General features: G+C 57.7%; 9 protein-coding genes across 9 annotated transcripts; 4 read left to right on the top strand and 5 right to left on the bottom strand.

The window, feature by feature from the left end:
* Positions 1 to 220: 220 nt before the first annotated feature.
* On the top strand, positions 221 to 1765 carry PG985_013232 (uncharacterized protein; the record flags this gene model as incomplete). The annotated part of the gene is made up of 1 exon (XM_066832998.1): positions 221 to 1765. One exon carries the CDS (start codon positions 221 to 223, stop codon positions 1763 to 1765), a length of 1545 nt encoding a protein of 514 aa, XP_066677738.1.
* Positions 1766 to 2165: 400 nt separating this feature from the next.
* PG985_013231 (uncharacterized protein) lies at positions 2166 to 5772 on the bottom strand (the record flags this gene model as incomplete). Its single annotated transcript, XM_066832997.1, has 3 exons — positions 2166 to 3557; positions 3643 to 4723; positions 4787 to 5772. 3 exons carry the CDS (start codon positions 5770 to 5772, stop codon positions 2166 to 2168), a joined length of 3459 nt encoding a protein of 1152 aa, XP_066677737.1.
* Positions 5773 to 7135: 1363 nt separating this feature from the next.
* Positions 7136 to 8485, bottom strand: PG985_013230 (uncharacterized protein; the record flags this gene model as incomplete). The annotated part of the gene is made up of 3 exons (XM_066832996.1): positions 7136 to 7727; positions 7791 to 8167; positions 8222 to 8485. 3 exons carry the CDS (start codon positions 8483 to 8485, stop codon positions 7136 to 7138), a joined length of 1233 nt encoding a protein of 410 aa, XP_066677736.1.
* A 2396-nt stretch (positions 8486 to 10881) lies between these two features.
* PG985_013229 (uncharacterized protein) lies at positions 10882 to 12733 on the top strand (the record flags this gene model as incomplete). The annotated part of the gene is made up of 2 exons (XM_066832995.1): positions 10882 to 12232; positions 12288 to 12733. The coding sequence occupies 2 exons, from the start codon at positions 10882 to 10884 to the stop codon at positions 12731 to 12733; spliced, it is 1797 nt and encodes a 598-aa protein (XP_066677735.1).
* Positions 12734 to 13095: 362 nt separating this feature from the next.
* On the bottom strand, positions 13096 to 14436 carry PG985_013228 (uncharacterized protein; the record flags this gene model as incomplete). Its single annotated transcript, XM_066832994.1, has 1 exon — positions 13096 to 14436. One exon carries the CDS (start codon positions 14434 to 14436, stop codon positions 13096 to 13098), a length of 1341 nt encoding a protein of 446 aa, XP_066677734.1.
* An 849-nt stretch (positions 14437 to 15285) lies between these two features.
* Positions 15286 to 15693, bottom strand: PG985_013227 (uncharacterized protein; the record flags this gene model as incomplete). Its single annotated transcript, XM_066832993.1, has 1 exon — positions 15286 to 15693. The coding sequence occupies one exon, from the start codon at positions 15691 to 15693 to the stop codon at positions 15286 to 15288; it is 408 nt and encodes a 135-aa protein (XP_066677733.1).
* Positions 15694 to 16434: 741 nt separating this feature from the next.
* PG985_013226 (uncharacterized protein) lies at positions 16435 to 17840 on the top strand (the record flags this gene model as incomplete). The annotated part of the gene is made up of 3 exons (XM_066832992.1): positions 16435 to 16537; positions 16606 to 16684; positions 16751 to 17840. 3 exons carry the CDS (start codon positions 16435 to 16437, stop codon positions 17838 to 17840), a joined length of 1272 nt encoding a protein of 423 aa, XP_066677732.1.
* Positions 17841 to 18266: 426 nt separating this feature from the next.
* PG985_013225 (Structure-specific endonuclease subunit SLX1) lies at positions 18267 to 19319 on the bottom strand (the record flags this gene model as incomplete). The annotated part of the gene is made up of 2 exons (XM_066832991.1): positions 18267 to 19020; positions 19084 to 19319. The coding sequence occupies 2 exons, from the start codon at positions 19317 to 19319 to the stop codon at positions 18267 to 18269; spliced, it is 990 nt and encodes a 329-aa protein (XP_066677731.1).
* An 846-nt stretch (positions 19320 to 20165) lies between these two features.
* On the top strand, positions 20166 to 20591 carry PG985_013224 (uncharacterized protein; the record flags this gene model as incomplete). The annotated part of the gene is made up of 1 exon (XM_066832990.1): positions 20166 to 20591. The coding sequence occupies one exon, from the start codon at positions 20166 to 20168 to the stop codon at positions 20589 to 20591; it is 426 nt and encodes a 141-aa protein (XP_066677730.1).
* Between the last annotated feature and the right edge of the window lie 185 nt (positions 20592 to 20776).

The raw sequence follows: 20776 nt of genomic DNA, 5'->3' as shown, positions 1-20776 counted from the left end.
GTAAGTACCTAAGGCTTCAGTACCTTAGGTAAGGCACAACACGCTGGAAGTAGTGGGGCCCCACCCGCGTTTGTCATCCATTATCTGGACCTTGACCTCGAACAAACAGACAAGCTTGGAATTTCCTATTCCTCTCTCGTTGTCCGCAAAATATCAACAACATCCCCACCACGCACCGGAATCAAAAATCAGCCAATCAATCGCGAACGGTGTCGCCAGGATGTCAGCCAGCGCAGCTGATAACATGCAGGCGCAGAAGGACAAGTTGAACGAGCATGCCGCCGAGTTGGCGACCGCGGTCAAGGAACTGGATGAGGAGGAGAAGGATCGGTTGCACGTGCAGGACCAACTGACCAATATCGACAAGTTGATTTCGATGCGGAAAAAGTACATCGCTGCACTGAAGGAACGCATCAAGAAGTTGGAAGGGGCTCTCGAGAGAAGCGACGCTTCGTCGTCGTCGAAGAGAAAGAGGGAAGACCAGCCGGAGCAGGCTGAGGCGAGAAAGAAGCAGGCTGGGTCTGTCGTCGCGCGCCATCCCGACAAGCAACACGACGAAGAGAAAACCAAGGCACTGAATCGCCTGGCCGACGTGGCGAAGGACCTTCCGGCGTTCAAGCCAGGTGAATACACGGTCATTAGCGGGGATTATACGGAAGTGGCCAAGCTCATTCAGACCAAGATCAGTCAGGGCATTCGGGCCGAGATGATGTCCGGCAACAACAGACCAGGGTTCATGGCGCTTGCTAGGTACGAGAATGAAGGCAGAGGCGGGCAGGGAACAGACATGCCACTGCCGCAGGATTCGCAACAGCTGCCGACGCCACAGTACGAAAACACGACGTCTCAGAATCCAGGCTACCGGGAGGAGCAGAAGAACAAGGTTGCGAAGAATGCGGAGGACCAGAGCGCGGGCGGCCAGCAGGGCAACGGCAAGAAGGCCAAGCCTATGACTCTCTTTCGGATGAGGGAGATCCCCCAGGGGCCGACCATTGTATGCGGCAACGTGTGGTGCAACAACAAGGTGGGCCACCACATCCGGAGCTGCGTGATGCCGAACGAGTTCGGTTTCATCAGCGGTTGCTTCGTCTGCAACCAGGCGCACTCGCCGGCCGAGTGCGATGTGGCGAAGGGTTTGATGCAGAAGATGCCAACAATGATCCAGGTTCCCGCGATATTCCTGCAGGTGTTCTTCCAGGACCGGCGGCGAAAGCCTCCTCTGGAATGGAACAACGTCTTGGATTGGGCGAAGGCGATGCCCATGGCCAAGGACACGCTGAGCAAGTGGAAATGGGTCGTTGTGAATGGCCTTAAGGAGGTTGGTCTGGTGTGGACTCTTCAGTTTGCGAAGTCCGTGAGAAACAGCGACGCGGTCAAGGATTTCGACTATGCCAACGGGAACGTGACTGGCATGCCAATCGACCCGCTCACCTTCGACGGCGCCACATTGATATCGCAAGAGGACAGCAAGTTCGAGATTTCGCCGGAGATGGCGCAGAAGGCCAGAAGGGTCGTGGTCGAGGAGCAGGGAGCTGGCGAAGGCGAGATTGCCGAGCAGTCGAAGTTGAAGAAGGGAGAGGCCGACGTCAAGGTGGAAAATGACGGTGCATCTTTGTCCGAGACACCGCAAGAGGCGGCGAATGGTGGTATGACTTCCAGTGCGAATGCAGCACTTGAGGCTACCTACAATGAGAAGCTGGAGATGCTAGAGGCGGATTTTGCAGAATTCAAGGCGCTGTTGCAGGGAACCAGCCGTCGATCATAGAGAGGCATTCGCTAATCTATTCGCCCATCTGACAGATGATGGGACGAGTATGCGGGCGCAGGCGTTGAGGCGTCTGTTATTCTAGTTGATGAATAGACTCCCGTGTCCATGTCTGTATTTCTTACCTGCTTTGGCGTGCCACGTGAATGTATCATTCGTAGTAATACGTAACACTCTGGCGTTGTATTACTTTTCGCCATCCTTGATATTGCAGCTGAAAGCACGGCCGTGTACATATATAACCATAAAGATGCGCCTTATCGCCACTTGCGTCTCGTTTATGTTGAGCTTTGAGAGCTGCTACTAGCCTTCTGGTGTATTCGACATCTTTCAGTGTTAATCTGCTTTTCTAATGTACAACTCTTTGTAATTACACATCTACAAGAAACCCGCCAAGTATTCACCTCCCCTCCCGTCCCACCCCAAGCATCCCATCCGCCTCGAGCCAATTCCGCACCATCTTCGCCACCAGCCCGCCCTCGACGGCCCGGGGACACGTCCGCACCGCCTCGCTATGCGCGCACGCCCGGCCGACGTCCCAGGTAAGCCCCGCGCTGCTGCCCATCTGCTCTGTGTCGTGACCCTCCTCTTTCGAATACGTCGTCGAGTAGTACTCGGCCAGCTGGATGGCGGGCAACCGCGCCTCGGCCTCGTCCCCGAGCTCGACCGCCCGCGCCCGCAGACGCGCCAACCACTCTGGGAGCTCCACCTCGTCGAAACGCAGCAGGCCGCTCGTCCGCACCGCGGGTAGGAAGTCGTCGTTCCAGGAGAAGGGATCGGGCGCTACCAGGTTGTAGAACAAGGCGGCCGACGACGAGGAAGTCTTTGGGACGGGGGTGTTATTGGAGCCGTCGTCCCCATTGACCCCATTTGCGCCATTGGTTTCTTTCCCCTTCACCCCATTCGCCTGGGACGCTGACGATACCGATACCGGCTTCATCCGCGCCGCCAGCTCCGTGATCGCCCGCGCCGCCGTGTCGACGGGCATCCACTCGCACCGTCCCTTCCGCCCTCCGAGCCGGGGCAGCGCGCCGATCTTTGCCCCTCCGCGCACGAGCAGCGGAATCGCCTCCTTTTCGGTCCAGATGCCGTGCTCGGTGTCGGCTGAGATCTGGCCCACGCGGATCACGGCGACGTGGGGAGAAGAAACGGCGGTGTCGCCATCATCTCCGTTGATGCTTATGGCAGGGAGCTTACCCTTATCTTCGACCGTTGCCGCGGCCGCGGTGGCTCGGTCGCAGATGCGCTCGCCAACTAGCTTCGACCGCGCATAGCCCGTCGGCGCGGCGGAGGCGAGCTCTGCGAGGGGGCCCTCGGGGACTGTCGAGCCGGCGGGCATGCGGAAAGCGGACGAGACACTGCCCGTGAACAGCAGCCTCGCGGGTTTCTGGAACGGTACATTGGCCGCCAAGTCCAATAACCGGCGCAATCCTGCGAGCTGGGGCCGGAAGCTGGCGAGGCCGATATTGAAGTTAACGGGCCACGCCGCGTGCACGACGAGCGTAGTCGTGGCCTGCAGAGTATCGAAAATTGCCGGGGACGACAGACCCAGGTTCGGCGCGCTCAGGTCGTCGGTGGTGAAGGCGGCGAGCTTCTGGTGCATGTGCTTGGGGAGCGAGGTCGCGGTCGACAGGCGGCGGGTGTGCAGGGAGGTCTGGACGCGGTCGATGGCGTCCTTAGCCGAATTGTTGCTGCTGCTGCGGACGAGGCAGTAGACTTTGTCGATCTGGGGGTCTTGGAGGAGGAGGTGGAGCAGGTGGGCTCCGAGGGCGCCGGTGGCGCCGGTGAGGATCTACAAGACGTGGTCAGCTTTGGTGGGAGTAGGGGACGGATGGCCGAGTGGTGAATAGAATGGGTAGAAATAGGGAGATACTTACTACTGTCTCCTTTTCGGGATTAGGCAGCTCCCCAGGTTTGCGTCTCTCAAAGCTACCGTATTCGTCGACCAGCTTTTGCATGAGCTCAAGATCGCCATCGGAGCCCCTATTGGTAGCGTTACCATTGACGAACTCGCCATTGATCGTTCCGTCACCTAGTGACATGGAATACAACCTCTGAGCCAAATTCTCTACGTTGCCAGCATCGTATATCGCATTGGTCGGTAGTGAGTGGTCCCCTAGGTCAACATTCTGAAGCAGAAGCCGCCTGATCTGCGCCGCGCGGAGACTATCCACGCCCGCCGCGAAGAAGTCGGTCTGCGCATCTGCCATGTCAACATCGACCTGGTCGCGGAGCAGATCCATGACCAGCCGCCGCATTTCGTCGACGTTGCTGAATTTCTTTAGTGTCTTGTTGTCTCCGCCGTTTGCTTGCGTCTGCGGCTTCTCCTCGTACATGGCGTCGATATAGTCCGCAAACTTGGCGTACGCGGCCCCACGGATGATGTTATTCTTGTCCGTGGCCGGGTAGCCGACGTCAGCCGGCACGGGGACAACCATGTCGCGCGTGATGCGGGCAAATTCATCAGCTAGCCGGTTGCCCGCCTCCACGAACGGCCAGACGGCGTCGACGAACTCGTCATCCGACAACTCCCGACTCTCAACCGCCCGGAACACCAGGACCCCGGGCGCCAACCGGTCATTGCCCACCACCAACGCGTCGCGTACCAGGGGGCTCTCGCGGATGGCCCCCTCGATCCCCAGGGGCAGGATCTTCTCGCCGCTCAGCAGCGTGACGGTGTCGTCGTCGCGTGCGACGAACTTCCAGGCGTCCGGCAGGGTCGGATGCGGGGTCCAGAGGTCCCGCGAGTGGAACGAGCCCGGCGGGTCGTCCGAGTTGGACATTTTGAGGGCCGGGTGGGTCTTCAGGTACACCGCTTCGTAGACGTCACCGCCCTCGCCGCCACCTCTCGGCTTGAAGAGCATGTGCGGCCGTAGGCTTGCGTAGGGCCGCACGTAGTCCCAGGTGTCGTCGCCGGGCTCGCGGTAGAGGGAGTCGCCTACGTGACCGACCTCGGTCCTGGTATATACACGTCAGTTAAACGGAGACATATGGCAGTTGCTTGGAGCCAGAATCACCTACATCCCGTAAATCACGCCCAACCTCACCCCCGCCTTCACGACGCGGTCCCCGAGCTCATCCGGCGTCCGCGCCCCCGCCGAAGTGACATACCTGCACCCCCGCAGCACCTCCATCCCGTCCCCGCGCTCGGCCATCAGCTTGAGGCAATAGGGCACCGTATGGCAAATCTCCGGCCGCGCCTCCCGCAGGGCCCGGATGACGTTGTCCGCCGTCAGCGGGAGGCGGGCGTTGAACAGGTGCGCCGGCCGGCGCATCCACATGGCCATGAGCGACGTGAAGAGGCCGTGGATGTGGTACCAGGGCAGCGTGTTGAAGGCCCGGAGGCCCGTCCCCGTCGACAGCGTCGTGATGAGGCTGCGGTGCGACAGGAAGAGCGGTTTGGGCAGGCCCGTCGAGCCCGACGAGTGCATCACCATCGATACCCTCACGTGCTCGGCCTCCCGGTCGGCGATGGGGCGGACAAAAGGCGCCTGGGAGGGCTGATCGGGCTTGTCGAAGTCTGCCCTCACCGGTACCGGCAGGAAGTGGAGGTTCGCGTTGGCCTTTTTCAGGTCGGCGACGGTGGACGCGATGCGGGCGGTGCTGCCGTACAGGACGGTGTCGCATTCCGCGGTCGCCAGCAGGTTCAGGCAGGCGGGCTCGCCCAGGCGGATCGACATGATCAGGGTCTCGCACCCCAGCCGTGACAGAGCGAAGAGGGTGACGACATAGGACAGGTCCGACTGGGCGAACAGGGCTACCGTCTTGGGCGAGTTCGTCTCCAGACCGGCGCGCACCAGCAGGTGGCACGTCTCGTCGACCATCCGATCGAGCTCCTTCCCCGTGAAATACTCATAGTCGGTAGGTTTGTCGTCGTACTTTGGGTAGCCAAGGATGGGGCATTGGACTTCGTCTTGGGCTCGTACCCGGATCAGGTCGTCAATGGTCCACAGCCTTCCGAACTCCTTGATGCGCGCCTCGACCACCTCGGCGGATATGGTAGACATGTTTTGCCGTATTCACAAAGACGATATATCATCTGATATTGAAGCTGATCGATGCGAGCCAAGAGTAGAACGAGGTCAAGAATTAATCCCCTTACGCTTGCTTGTCTTTAGGCAAGCATGTTTGGCACCGATCAGCGAGAGAAAAGAATGGGGATGGAGGGGCCAGAGATGACCACATGGGTGGGGAGGGTTAAGAAGGAAGCGGACCGCGAGGCTCCCCATGTCCATCGAGAAGGGATATCAAGCAGTGCACTTCAATTTGCATTGCCCTGCATAAGCCTGGTGCTAAGTATGTTATCGTACGTATGGGAGCGTATCCCTTGAAGGGCCTAGAAGCCGGGCCCAGGGTCGCAGCCAAGTACATCTGAAAATTTGCAATCATGTGTTATGTATGGATTGCGGTCGGCCGTGATGTGATGGCTGGGTTGGTGTGTGTGGTGTGATGGAATGGCAAGGCGCGCATGATGATCTTTTCTAATGAAGGTGAGATGTGGTAGCATGGCCACAGAGTTTCCCCCCTTTTTGTCCACCCGGTGATAAGGGACACTTTATCGCCCAAATGCAACTTGTCAGATTGGGCGCCGGCAGAATTGGCCATGGCGTCATAGCCCTCTTCTGAACACCCTACTCTAATATATGATCCCCAACTTGCCCTTACGGCGGTATGCATGTCTTTCAGGATGATGCATGATTACCAATCTGGCGATTGGGCGTTCTGGAAACGGGGGCGGGAGCTTAAGTGAGCTAACTTGTTCGTGTACACTACCAGACAAGGGATAATGGGTCATTAGTGCCGCCCTACTTAGTCCCTTTACCCAAACTAGCAAAAGTACGATATTTCCGGCGGCTCTCCTGGCGTCAGATGTCAAGACGAAATAAACTTTAAGTTCTGTTCGATTCAGGACGGGAACGCCGTTCCTGCAATGCCCAGACCGCTAATGCGAAGTTGCACGTTGGGGAACGTTGCACTTGGACTGGAGTCTACCCCACCGACTGGAAGTGCCGGTTGTCCGCCCTGCACAGTGTGTATGCAGGAAATACGTAGTTGAGTTACTGGGTGAGCGGCGATTATCTCGTCACAGGGCTGGGTTGTGTTTGCACGACAATGCAAGGAACCATCTCCTTCCGACTGGTTTGCGCTAGACCTTGCTTTCAGGGGCTAAGATTGACAGGTAAGGGATTATCAGCCACCAAGCCCTAGTCGAGAGGCTTGCTTCTGGAACGGCTTGATGTTACATCGTTTCCCCAGTGGCTTTTAAGATCAACCAACTACGCTTTTGTCTCAAGTCACAGAGGTCTGAAACGTGTCAATGTGTCCTGCTTTTAGACATATGATATTGCGATAACAGATGGACGGCGTCCACTACGGTCTATCCGAGTCCTTCGGCGACGAAATCAGGACGGTGTGACTCCTTTGCAGAGGCGAAGGGTCCGCGCTCTGCGATTCCTCCACCGAGATGCCAATGTGCGTTTTAACCATAATGTCCGAGAGCCCGATCGCCTGGCCGCCCCCGTCTCCGCTCCCGCTGCTTCCGGCCCTCGATCCGTCACGTGACTGAGTGAGCGCCTCCTCGTCCGAGCTCCGGAACCGCGACAGGCTGTTGTCATCGCCGCCGCGACGCTGCTTGCTGCTGCTGCCGCCGCCGAACCTGAACGATTTGCTGCCGATGGTCTTCAGACCACCGCCGGCGCTGCTGCTTCCACCGCCGCTTTTGGTGTAGTATCTCCCGCCGGCCGGCGTATCGTAGTCGTTGTCGTCGCCGGTGCTGGTGGCGCCGGCGCGGTAGCCGAGCCACCGGAACGCGAGCGGCCGGATTGACGGCAGGTTCGCGCAGATGAAGCCCACCTCCACCTCGACGGTGCTCCACAGCCCGCCGCCGACGTTGGAGAAGGTGAAGTCTTCGGGGTTGATCTCCTCGACGGCGAGGATGCGGAAGATGCTCGCGACACAGACGCTGGGAAAGACCAAAAGTTAATGCATAGGCTAGGGGAGAAGGAAAGGGGGTGATATGACGTACAATGCACCGAGCAGGAACAAGAAGCTCAGCGACCACTTCTTACTCTGCGACGTATGCAGACTCCACACCACCGGCAGCGGCAAAACCAACACGATGACGTCGCCGACGACGTTGATGATGGCCGACGCCAGGTAGAAGTCGGTCTGGGCGATGCAGGCGCCGTCCTGTATGGACTCGTCCCAGAAGCGAGCGATGGGCCAGCATTGGAACGTGAAGGTGAAGAAGTTGACGAGAAGGATGCACGTCGACAGGCCCCCGACGGCCAGGACGCTGCGGCGGAAGCGCGGGGTCGAGAAGACGCGCCAGTAGAAGAGGAGGATGCCGACTTTGACGGCGAAGACGCCGAAGGACCAGAGGATCATGTAGAGGTAGAGGTTCTGCACAGGTTAGTCTCTATTTTTTTGTCTCGTTTTATACCTTCTTGGACTCACCTTCTTAAACGCCTGCACCGTCGACTCGGCAAGGTATTGCTGGTGTGTCCCCGACCCGTATGCGAGGCCGAGTAGGATGCTCGTGCTCATGGCGATGCTGACGACCATGACCACCGACATCCAGTAGTCGTCGTACCACAGCTTGGCCGCCGTGGTGGCGCGCGCGTAGATCCGGAGGCCGAACGAGGCGGCCGACAGCGCCAGGCACGTCGCCATGACGCCGACCGTCAGGCGCTGGTTGTTGATCTCGTCGGCGTTGGTCATGTTGGATGTTTCGGTCAAACGTTTCTTAGAAGTGATGTTGTCGGCGAAGTCATTTTTTATCTACACGTCCTCGGTTTCTCCTTCTTCGTCGCCGTCTTCTTCGACGCCACCAGGTCCGCCATAAAGAGTGTTGTTTCACACCCAGGACCGGACCCAGTAAAGAAATCCCCGATCGGAACCTGTGCCTCTCCTGAAAGCTTAGCACGTCAACCGGGGATCGGCTCGGCTGTCATTCCCTCTGTGGAGTGACAGGCCTCAGGGCGAATAATAGAAGCCATCACGGTGGGTGACAGATGCCATTTCCCCACTGTGCCTTGTCACCCGTGTCACCAAGGGTAGTTGGGGACAGGGATCTGTAATGGCGATAGGCATCAGGATGCTTTCATCACTCAGCCAATCCCATACTAGATGCATAAAGGCCTGCATATCTCGTACCGAGTCAACCGTGCCGCCGTGGGGGGCCGTGGCGCACTCTCGAGCAGTTTACCGCATTGGGTTCAAGCGAATTGTTATGTGATATGGTTGGTTGGACTAGGTAGCACCAGGGCTCAAAGCGTATTTATGCATGTAACGCTGTCAGCTGTATTGCTTCAGGTGGTCAATGGGCCAATTTTGGTAAGCGATGCAAAGACGATGATCTTTATATAGCATGTAATATTCATACTTGCACTTGCCGGCATCTGTTGTATTTCGCATTAGATGATGCCCGATGCAGCTTTTCAGTAATTTGGAAGTGATTAGGACGTCGGGAAGGGGTGGACTAATGGTGTGATGATAACCATGAGCCATCTTTCTCGCCAATCCAAGAAGCGCGCGGGAATGAAGATAACGAAAGCCCGCTCAAGCCTCTCGTTTGCCCCCCGTGTTCTTTACTGCCCTATCTCGGCTTTCGGCTACCCCAGGAATGAACGTCTGCCCTACTGATCGTCGAATCTGCGGCAACTGTCTACAGTGCAGGTTGCAGGATGACAGATGGACGATCAGTCGGTCCGACCCGCTGATCATCCGTGGCTAATCGACCCCCTGTCTCGCCCCTGTTTGCTGTCTGGATCATGAATTGGATTCTGTAGAGAGAATGGTTCAGCTTGCCTATTTCATAAGAAAAATAAAACTTAGGAGATACATTATGTTGAAGTATAGTGATGAGGCCTGAAGAATAATTTCAATCCCAATTGCCATGGTGTGCAAAGGGGACAGAACACAGCAAGATAACAAGTACAGGCCGATGATCTCATGGGTTTCCGACTGACTACCGAATGCAACCCTACAAGTGCGGTGCCCCAGTATGGTTCCACCAAGCTTTTGCTAAGCTTTGCCGGAGGATTCTTTCCCGCGAAACCATCTCAGACCCATGCCATCTAGTGTCGGTAGTACATAGCATTGAGCGAACATGGATATCAACCCATTAAGAAGTTGACATATCTTCTCCTTGCGTGCTGCGGAGAAAACCCGCATCGCATAGATCTGGCAAAAAGCAATGCGAAACAAAACTGCTGCCCTCCTTGGCGTCTGCATGCCCACACCCGCTATTGCTGCAACAGGAATCTCTGTTATTTTTGTCGTGACCATGCGTTGAGCCACTGAAAACTGTCTCCATGGATTGAGTCTCGGCTCTCGGGTGTAGTTGTCTGCTTATTAACTTCCTGATGATAGGTTACGTCTCTTGATGCTGGCAGATGTCTTCGTCCTATTGTCGCCAAGAATGCGGCCCACTATTGCCTACGCGACGCATCCAATCACATGTTACAAAACCAGTCATAGTGGTCAGCGCATTGCCGCATTTGGTGACGCTTAGCATTCGTTTCCCGACCGATTGGCCTGAAAAGGGGTACAACCGTTGCTGGCAAGGACGTGCGATTTAGCTTCGGCCACCAATCATTTAAACTCGCAATGGTCACAACTTTGAAATGCTTGACAGTTCGGGCTGCCGAGCTTGAGCTTAGCGTTGCAGTAATGACAACGGCATGCAGCTCCAAAGAGGCGCCCCGTGTTGCCGAGGTCCGCGTATATCGATGCGGAGAACCCTTGCTTGCCCGCATCTTGGAGAGCGCCCATGGTAACAGCAACCACCTATTTATTTCAACCTCGGATGGCATTCTTCACTCCGCGATGGTTGATGATATAACAGATCATGAGTTTCTAGTTGATTTTATTACAAGGAGTATCACCAACGAGACTAACGCGACAGAAACCGTGCTCTCGCGGTACAGCAATTTGAACAAAGTCTAACATCTAAAACTTGTCCCACAAGGCAGTTGCCCCTCTTGCCTTAGATACATACAGCCTCGACTTCTCGCATCCGATCCTGCACCCGGACTACACCACCATGCCCTCCCCCCCGACGCCCGATCCGCATCGGCAACTGCAGCGGCGCCGCCGTCGACCCCGGCGACGTCATGCACGAGCAAGCCGTCTCGGGCCCCCTCGACGTCATCACCGGCGACTACCTAGCCGAAGCCAACCTGGCCCAGGCCGCCGAGGCCTACGCCGAGGGCAAACACCTGGGCTGGGTCACGAGCGCCTGGGACGGGCTGCAGAAGTCCCTGAAGGTAGTCGCCGAGCGCCGCATCAAGATCGTCATCAACGGCGGCGCGCTGAACCCCAAGGGGCTGGCCGTGCAGTGCGCCGAGGAGGCCTGGCGGCTCGGCCTGGCGGATAAGCTCAAGATTGCTTGGGTCGAGGGCGATGACTTGCTGCCGGATGTCCGGGAGCTTTTGCGACCCGATGCACAGGGTCGACTACCGCATCTTGACGCCGAGAACCCCGCGGTCAAGCTCGCCGACGACACGGCTAGCTTCCTCGACGACCCCCGCAAGAAGATCGTCGCGGCCAACGCCTACCTCGGCTGTCGTACTATTCGCGCCGGCCTCGACGCCGGCGCCGACATTGTCATCTGCGGCCGAGTAGCAGATGCATCGCCCGTCATGGGCGCCGCAGCCTGGTGGCACGGTTGGTCCGACGACGACTTTGACCGGCTGGCCGGTTCGTTGGTGGCGGGCCACCTCATCGAGTGCAGCTACTACGTGACGGGCGGCAACTTTGCGGGATTCGACGAGTACGATGTTGGGAGGGACTTGCTGGGGATCGGGTGCCCTATCGCCGAGATCGACGAGAGTGGCGCATGCGTCATCACCAAGCACGAGAAGCTGCGCGGGGTCGTCACGGAGGAGACGGTCAAGTGCCAGCTTCTGTATGAGTTACAGGGCAATGTGTATCTAAACAGCGACGTGAAGGCGGACATTACGCACGTCGCGGTCACACAGGTCGGGGAGAACCGCGTGCACGTCTCAGGGGCCAAGGGCCACCCGCCGCCTCCGACGACGAAGCTTGCCGTATTCTATCGGGGCGGGTATCAGGGGGAGCATACAGTCAATGCCGTGGGGTACGCGACGCCGAAGAAGTATGACATGCTGGAGGCACAGGTGCGCAATCAGCTGAAGAAGTGGAATTGCGAACCGGAGGTCAATGTGCTCGAATTCCAGCGCGTCGGCGTGCCCCAGACCAACCCGGAAAGCCAATTGAAGGCCACGACGTACCTCCGCATTTTCGTCCAGGCCGCGACCGCCGACGCCGTGCGCAAGGTCTTCGCTGCCTGGACCTATACCTTCATGCAACACTTCCCCGGCATGGGCGGCACGCTCGACTGGCGGCTCATCATGAACCCGGTGCCGTTCCTAGGTTTCTTCCCCTCCCTCGTGCGCCAAGACCGGCTCCGCGAAAGCGTGAACTTCTTGGACGCCGGCGGCGGTGCTACCTCTCCCCACAACGCGGAGGATAAACGTTGGCGCGCCCCGAACCACAGAAGCCCTGGCGCCCCGCCTCAACTACGACCCGATCGAGCCTGTTTCCCTTGACACCTTTGGCCCCACCCAAATCGTCCCCTTGGGCGACGTAGCGCTAGCCCGCTCCGGCGACAAGGGCGCCAACGTGAACCTAGGCTTCACGCCCCGCGCCCGCCTCAGCAGGAACGACGACATGTGGCACTGGCTCCGCAGCTTCCTGACGCGCGACCGGATCCAGCAGATGATGGGCGAGGACTGGTGCGACTCATATTACATCGAGCGGGTCGAGTTCCCCGAGCTCCGCGCCGTGCATTTCGTCGTCTACGGCGCGCTCGGGCGCGGGGTCAGCAGCTCGGCCCGGCTCGACTGCTTGGGGAAAGGGTTCGCCGAGTTCCTGAGGGCGGTGCATGTGCCCGTGCCGCGGCGGTTTCTGGAAGAGAGGAAGAATGTGGCGAGCCGTCTATGATTTTATTTGCCAGTCGGCTTTTTGTTATTCTTCAAACTTCCTTTGGCTTGGGATCTTGTATTGTGGCGTCAATGGATAATTACGGATATTCGATATCACGATGACAGTTAGCTATGCCCTGATTAGCGAAAGCGCTGCCCTAACCAGAATTCGATCTGATATACGCGCCAGGGATCACTTGGCGCTTTTGGTATAATTCTGATTCTATTAATACGATTTCCGATTGGATAAAGTGGCCTATCGATTATCCATACGAATTATCACGCCAGAAAGGAGTGATATCGCCATCAAGGGTATACCGTGTAAAAGACTCATGGATCAGCCACGGACTATTGACGCTGAAATTCCCAAGCCGCCGTTTCTCAGACCATGTCCAAACCTTCTATCAACATGGCTTTCTCCTTTGTCTTCGTCTCCACCTCCTTCTCCGTCTCCTCGGTCTTGGAAACCTCGGATATGGGAACCCATTCGCCGAATATCCATTGGGAGATCTGAACCGCCACCACCAGCAAGGCCACCACAGCGTAGACGGCCATTGGCACCAAGGGATTCCTCGTAATCGACTCATATGCACCATCCCATGTCCAAACCGTCACAAACCCGGCCACCAAAGCCGTCGCCAGCAAAAAGGCCACGTCGCTCTTCGCCATGGGCCGGATGCGCACCTTCTTCGCGTCGAGGACCTTGCGCCGGGGTGTGGCCTCCTCAAACACCCATTCGAAGAAGCGATGGAGCGCCATTACGAAGGTGGACACCTCCATCACGCCCATGGGCCACAGAATGATCCACTGCACCACCCACGGGGCCCCGTCCCACGCGCCCTCTACAATTAGTCTGAGCACCAGGCCAATGGCTGTCCAAAGTGGAATTAGAAAGAGGTTGCGGCGTAACTCCTGCAGGCCCTTGTCGGTTTCGTTGCTGCTGCTGCTGCTGCTGCTGTTGCTACTGCTAATGAGCTGCCCCTCCCCCTCCTGCTCGCGAGGCTCGCTGAACATCCGGCGGGGATAGTCGGAGTAGATGTGGTAGAGCCCCAGTTCCCCGTACCAATACCGCGGTGCCACGAGCGAGTTTGGCACGTGTGCGGGCGAGAACTGGATGATGAACTCGACGAAGTCTTCATAGGTCATCCGACAGCCGCTGCCACTCGACGAGCCATCGCCGTCCCAGTACGTGGTCCAATTATCGTCGTTGGTCGTCTTGGTGGCTTTGGTGGCGGGGGGAATGCGCGGGATCAGACACAGCTCGGTCGCGAGGCGGAAGTCGGCCTCGTAGCAGATGAGGTGGCTGTATGTGCGCATGAAACCCAGCGCGGCCGCGTGGGTTTGGGTGTCGGCGGCGGCGAGCCAGGCCCAGAAGGCGGTGGAGAACATGTAGACGGGGATGGGTTTGAGGTAGATGCTATTGTCTCTGAACCATCTGGCGAGGTGGAGGTCTGGGTGCTCCGTCAGATGGATACGGCCGATGGCATGAAGAGGGACTATCTTCCGGTTCAAGAGACTCCCAACTTTCCTCTGCAGCCACTCCAGGCTGGAGGCGCCGTCATTCCGCTGGATGTAGGCGAGCAGCGCATCGTTCGGGGATAGCGAGACCCATGGCTGGCCGGGCAGCTTCGACTGCTGATCCCTGCGGGAGAGATTGCCGGTGGTGGGGTGGTAGACGAGGGAGCGGTCCAGCCCGTAAGAGACTGTCTCTGTCGACTGCATGATTTCTGTGGTATCTTCAGCGAAGTGTATGCGTTTCTTGTCTTTTGGGCGACTATTGGGCACTGTTTCGGAAAAGGGGAGAAAATAGAATTGATTTCGAATGGGTTGATAAGGTGAGGAAATGCCTTGATTTGTACTGCTGTTATCTACTACCAGAGACTGTGTCCAAAAGATACTAGGTAGGCAACGACGCGCCATTTCCAATGTGAGGTCGAAGTAAAACTGGATGCGGAATGTGATTTGCGCAACGTCCCGTAGAATTTGCGCAAGTGGGCACTCTGTGGTGCCACAACCGTCTCCTGCCATTACTTTATACGTTAAGACGCCCTTCCCTCGCCAGCCAGTACGTGATTTGGGTTCTGAAACTTCTCAATTCATTCATTAAATATTTAATCTGAAGGTTATGCCATATCGCACGCTGTGGTGGCCTGGGTCCACATATTATGATGAATTGAGCACCAAATTCAATCTCTTGCTCAGGAATCCTGATTCCTGAATATCGGAGTGCGTCTGGTACATAGTTTTCAGCGCCTCCCAAGACTCCTCCTCGCGCCCCCTCTTCCACCCCTGCCCGGTGAGGTTTGACCTCTATGCTTGCAACGACTGCCGGTCTCTGGCGGCGCTGACGGGCTTTCGGTAGGCACAGACTGACTTTCAGTAGCAGACGGGCCCTCAGTAGGCACAGACAGACTTTCGGTAGACACAGACGCAGACGGACTCGCAGTAGGCACTGACGCCAAAACCGTGCACATACCGGACCCGACGTCGGATCCAGTCCCGAGCTGAAGTGGTGAAATGCGCGTTAATACTCAGTTACAATAATAACAAATAACAAAGAGAAGAATGCTCTCAACGTACCGGACAAGGCAGGCAGCTCTCGCCGTTCGCCGTAGCGAAGTAGTTCGCCTGGCAGGCAAGGCACTGGCCGCTGCCAGGACCCGCCGCCGTGCCCTCAGGGCACGGGACGCAGCCGCCGGCCGAGGTGCCGTCCGAGTAGGTGCCGGCGGGGCACAACACACACGCGTGCCCGCCGGGCGTCGCCGTCGAGCCGACGGGGCACGGCATGCAGGCCGCGAGGAGGGGACTTGACAGGAGGCCGGCGGGGCACACGGCGACGCAGGTGCGCGTGGTGGGGTCGCTGAACAGGCCGGGCGTGCACAGGTCGAGGCAGTTGTCCGCGACGGGGTCGTAGAACAGGCCGAGGGCGCACAGAGCCGCGCCCGTCAGGCCGGTTGTGGAAGAGGGCCTGGACGCCATCTTGTGTTTCTCTGTCGGGTGGCACGGTTAACTGAGAGGGTGGAATGGATGGAAAGGAACTCGATGGGTCATGTATGATTGATCAAAGTGAAAAGAAGGCTCTGGGACTGGGAAACAAGACCACTAAATGCAAGTCATGTTGTTGGATGAAAGGGGATAATAGCAGCTACGTGAAGTGCCAATTTCCGAAAGTCGAGGTCGCCAGCAGTAGATCGTCGTTCGAATCTATCAGCTGGGAGTGTTCGGGGTGAGCTGAAGAGTGGATAGAGCCGTGCGACGGTCGACGGCCGGATGGTGGCTAGGCCCTGCCACTAAATCAACCCGCGCTCTCAATCAACACTGGAGCACTTTCTCCAGGTACGCCGGAAGGGGAGAGCGGTTAGCTGACCTCCGCGAGCTAGCTTAGCGCTATACCTGCTCTCTCCATAGACGGAGCTAGAACACGGACTATTTGTTGTCCCTCTAGCCAGAGACGTCCGCCACACCTCTTGCTTTCAGCTCCGGCCTTTTGCAATTAAATTGCAAAAGTAAGGCCATTCTCGTCTAGTCAAGAAGCGGCAGTGATGCTCCAGACTCTGTAGAGATAATGGGCAAATGCCGCCAGGGGTATTATGGCGCCCGCCTTGGCATGCGGCCATATATGTCGGAGTTCCCCCACGTTCTGCATTCTGATGCCCCAGGAGACTCGCGCGACCTCGCTATACACTCTTTTATCCCAGTCTCTCAGTCACTCGTTTAACCATGAAAGGCTCGGTAGCCGTCTCGGTGGCTTCGGCCTGCTTGCTGCAGATCGCTGCCGCCACTGGCCCCAAGGGTTGCTGTCGCAGCAACCAGTGCTTGAAAGGTGAGCACAAGCCCAATCGCAAACGTAGCATCGTGAGATAAACTAACATAAGACCTGTCGTTCTCCAGCCATCGGCTCGCCCCTCAACGGCGGAGTCGCTGACTGCTCGGCAAACCTTGTGGTTACTGTGACGGCGTCGCCTCTCAGGTAAGCAACGCTGCCTCTCATGGCATGTATATGCAAAGCTTGGAAATACTAACACGTACCAAACAGCGACGTCACCACCACCACCACCACCGCCACCCAGACTGGCGTCGAGACAGCCCGTTTCACCGAGACCGTCACCCAGACGGCCTCGACCGAGACGCTCTCCTTCAGCACGGGCACCACCGTCACGGCCGCCACCCAGACCAACACCGTGACCGAGACCGTCACCGTGCCCGCCACCGCCACCTCCGTCCAGACCGCCCCCGCCGCCACCAGCACGGCCTGGCAGTACATCTACCCCCTCAAGGCCCGCCTAGCCACCATCACCACCCCGCTGGCCCCCGTCCTCGCCCCTGCCGCCGCTCTGCCCACCTACGCCGCGTCCGCCTGCAGCGGCTCGTGGGATGTCTACACATCCGCCTGCCGCTGCGCCGGCGTCGAGCCCACCACCATTACGGTCCTGGCCGGCGGCGCCGCGCCCACCACCGTGACCGTGACCGCCTCGGCGTCCGTGGTCGGCAGCACGCTGTCGCAGAGCGAGACCCAGACCGCCTCCGTCACGGCCACGACCGAGGTGACGCTGACAACGACCGTCACCGAGACGCCCACGCCGGCCACCGCGACCGAGAGCGCGACGGTGACCTCGACCACCGTGGCGCTGACGACGACGACGCCGCCCCCGGTCTTGGTGGCGCAGCAGTGCCAGAGGCCCGGAATCGTGTTCCAAGCCTCGTCCCCCGACCCCAGCGGGACCACCCGGTACATGTCCCCGTTCATCTACGGAACCTTTATGTCCATCAACTTTGGCTACGACGCGCCGACGGGCTGGTTGCTCGACAGCCAGGGCCATCTCCAGCAGGCACTTACCTTGGCCCCCATCGAGCCCCTGGCCGCCTACGTCAAGACCGACGTCGTAGGGTCGGTCCAGGTCCTGTTGGGGTACCGCTCCGCCGTCGATTCCATGGTCGCCGCGGGTACCGCCGCCCGCGTCCAGGGCTGCATGGACTACCACTCAAACGCGCTCTTCTTCCGCGACCTGAAGGACGCCAGGTCCAACCTGCTCCTGTGCGAAAATGCTCTCTACCTCTCCCAGGGAAACGGCTCCGACATTATGAACGGGATGGATTGCCGTCCCATGACGATAACTACCCAGTGATCACAAGAAAGACTGCTATAAGGCGGCCCAAAAAGTAAGCAGGGTAGCTCGTTCAAGAATCGGAGATCGTCGAGGGTTGAACAAAGACTGGCATTTGGAGACCGATCCATATTTCGTATATACATCATTAATATTCTCAAATCGTTCTTTTCTGATTTCCGGGTCTATGATGAACTTCATTTCGTTAACCGTAGCTCGCACAGTTGCTGCATTCAAAGTAGCGGGGAACTAACTTGTATGTGGTAACGCGTGCAAGTACTCCTATTCAGGCCTTGTCAATTTCCAGTCGGGCCATGTCCCAATGATCGTCAGCTGGAATGAATTCGACGCGGATGGAACCAATGCTGGCGCATATTAGGTCAGATTATACCCACCTGACCTGGCCGGGTATCCAATGGCCTTCACTCTAAGCTTCCTCTCTGTCAATCATTTCGCTGGCGCCTTGGCCGGAGCCCTCTTCTTCCGTGGCTTCTTGAGCAGCTTTTCCACTTCCTTCCGGCCGTGCATGCGCAATGTCATCTCGGTCATCATCTCGCCCCAGGTGACAGATCCGTCGCACTGTGGGCAGCGGCCACTGATGGGCAAGACATCATCCGTCGGACCTGAGCCAAGGAGGTAGCTACTCCAGCAGGAAACATGCCCAACGCCCTCGCATCCCGTGTTGGTGCAGGCGGCATACACGCCCTCGCCGGTGGGCAGATGTTCATCGCAGACCACGCAGTTTCCCTCTCTTTCGAAAGAGAATATGGACTCGGTCTTGGTGACAATGTCTCGCATTGGCGCATAATCCAGGGGCAGAGCATGGATTCCCCAGGCTGGCGGTGGAGGCGCCGCTTCTTCTTCTCCTTCTATCTGGGTCCTTGGTTCAGTGTTCCCCGCGACCTCGGTCCCTACCACGGGCTCGAAGTCAGTGATGATCGGCATCGTGTCGCGCAACTTGTCGGTGGCGGTGCTGCACCACTTGAGCCAGGCCTTGTGCACATCGCGATTGAAAAAATGGAGCTTGAGCGGCCACCGCAGGAAACTAGGGACCCGAAGCAGGAGGTGGAGGTTCGATATGACCGAGGTCAGGCTGTAGGGCGGACGCTTCGGGTGGCCGTTGCGCTTCTTCTGGGTCGCGACGGTGATTCGGGCGGACGAGGGAATGTGTAGTGACAAATGCGGGTTCGCTAGAGCCCATCTGTCGTCTTGTTAGTTGCCAGTCTTCCATTTGTGGCAAAAGAGTACGGGTCAGGAATCTTACTCAAACTTCAGCGCCGCAATCTTGCTCGGGAACCCCGAAACGACGGCCACCATCTCCCACGGCCGCAGCGAGTTCCGCGACGTCCGGGCGGCGCCGCCTTTTGCGACCCCATTATGTTGATTGAGACGCCTGGGCGGGTGGGGAGTCGAGCCGATGTAGAAGGATGCGTGGCGGACGGTCGAACGGAGGACGTAGACGGCGTACAGCGCCGGTAGGGGTTTGCTGAGAACAGGCATGGTCTATGTCGTCATGTGTGGACGAACCAGGCGCGCATCTCACACAGGGTGCCAGGTTGCTGTAGGACGCGCTTTGGTTGCAATCTGGGGAAAAGATCCCATTGTTAATTGCCCGCTCTTGGATATGGGATGGCGCAATTCAGAGGACGGGGGTGTAGCCGCGGCGCGATGCCTGACTTCTGAAGCTAAAGAGGTCGATGATGATGTGCACTTGTTTTGTTTGTCGCTAAGTTGAGCCTTACTGGGTTTTGGCGGGGTCCTGGGGGGTCCCGCAGCAACCAAGAACCCCTGGCAGCCAAGACCTAGGGAGTGGGGAATGCCACAGCCCAAGGCCTAAGCTGAGCCACAGTTATCAGCTACCGGACATGCGCGAACAACTCCCCCTATTCGATGAACTCCCCCCTATTGATACTTGGAAATTCTCTCCAACAGGAAATGGCCCGACAAGGCAAATCAAATCCCTCTTTTTGAAATATGCAGTATATCACCATTACCAGCCTAGGTAGACTCAAGCCTCATACTTTCAAAGGGAAACGGTTTATGGAATTGAGCATATATTGAATTGCTACCTCGACTAGCACAATTAGAGTTTGAGAAAGATAGGGAAGACCTGTGGCCTGCTTGCATCTCCATAACCGTTGATCTCCGCTCTCCCTGGCCTTCATAAACTCGACGGCACTCGGGTCAGGCACAAATTGCGTCCTCCCAGTCTACATACCTACATTGTTTCGTGTACCTACGAACCACAAGAGGCCACAAACATCAATTACAGTCCGCTCCTTCCCTCTCATCGGCCTATCGTGCAAGCACCAACACTGCTCACTCTATCGTTTCAGACCATACACAATGCTTCAATCCTTCCGCAAGTGTCTCTGGTTTCTCAGGCGCTGGTTCAGTCCCAGAGCGAATCCAGATGGCACCTGGAACGAAGTTCATCTGCAAATCAGCGAATGGGGCCTGCACATCCAAAAGGACGTGCTGCACATCCCTCACAAGTACGGCCTGTTCTTTCCCGGCCCGCCTCAGCTCCGAACGCTGGAGGCAACCAACTTCTTTCTCTTGGCCTTCGGCGAGGCCTGGATGGCGGTCATGTTCCCGGTTCTGGTTCTGATCTGCAGGGACGACAGACATCCGCCTGTCCCATGGGCCTTTCATCTAGCTTTGCTGAAAATGATGGTCGGCTACTTCCTTCTGTTCTGGGTCACCATATGCCTCAGCAAGCGACGCTCGCCTGACTACAAGTGGCCCCAGTCGAAGATTCGATTTGAGTAGCAGCTGCATACGCTGCTTCCTTGGGGACTCTTTGGAGCTGTATGACATGATTACATGGAATGGGAACCTGCTGCTTCCATATTGGGCACTTCACATCTCTCCTCCCACCTACCCACGCCCGCAAACAGGTACATTTCATCACACGCAAATGCTCAATCACTCTGGGGAAATGGCAGCTCCGGAGT

The sequence above is a fragment of the Apiospora marii genome, assembly GCF_038362585.1.
Source record: "Apiospora marii strain CBS 49790 chromosome Unknown utg000011l_segment0_segment0, whole genome shotgun sequence".
NCBI lineage: Eukaryota > Fungi > Ascomycota > Sordariomycetes > Amphisphaeriales > Apiosporaceae > Apiospora > Apiospora marii.
Note: the sequence above shows the minus strand (reverse complement) of the source record. Positions and strands in the feature narration are given on the sequence as shown.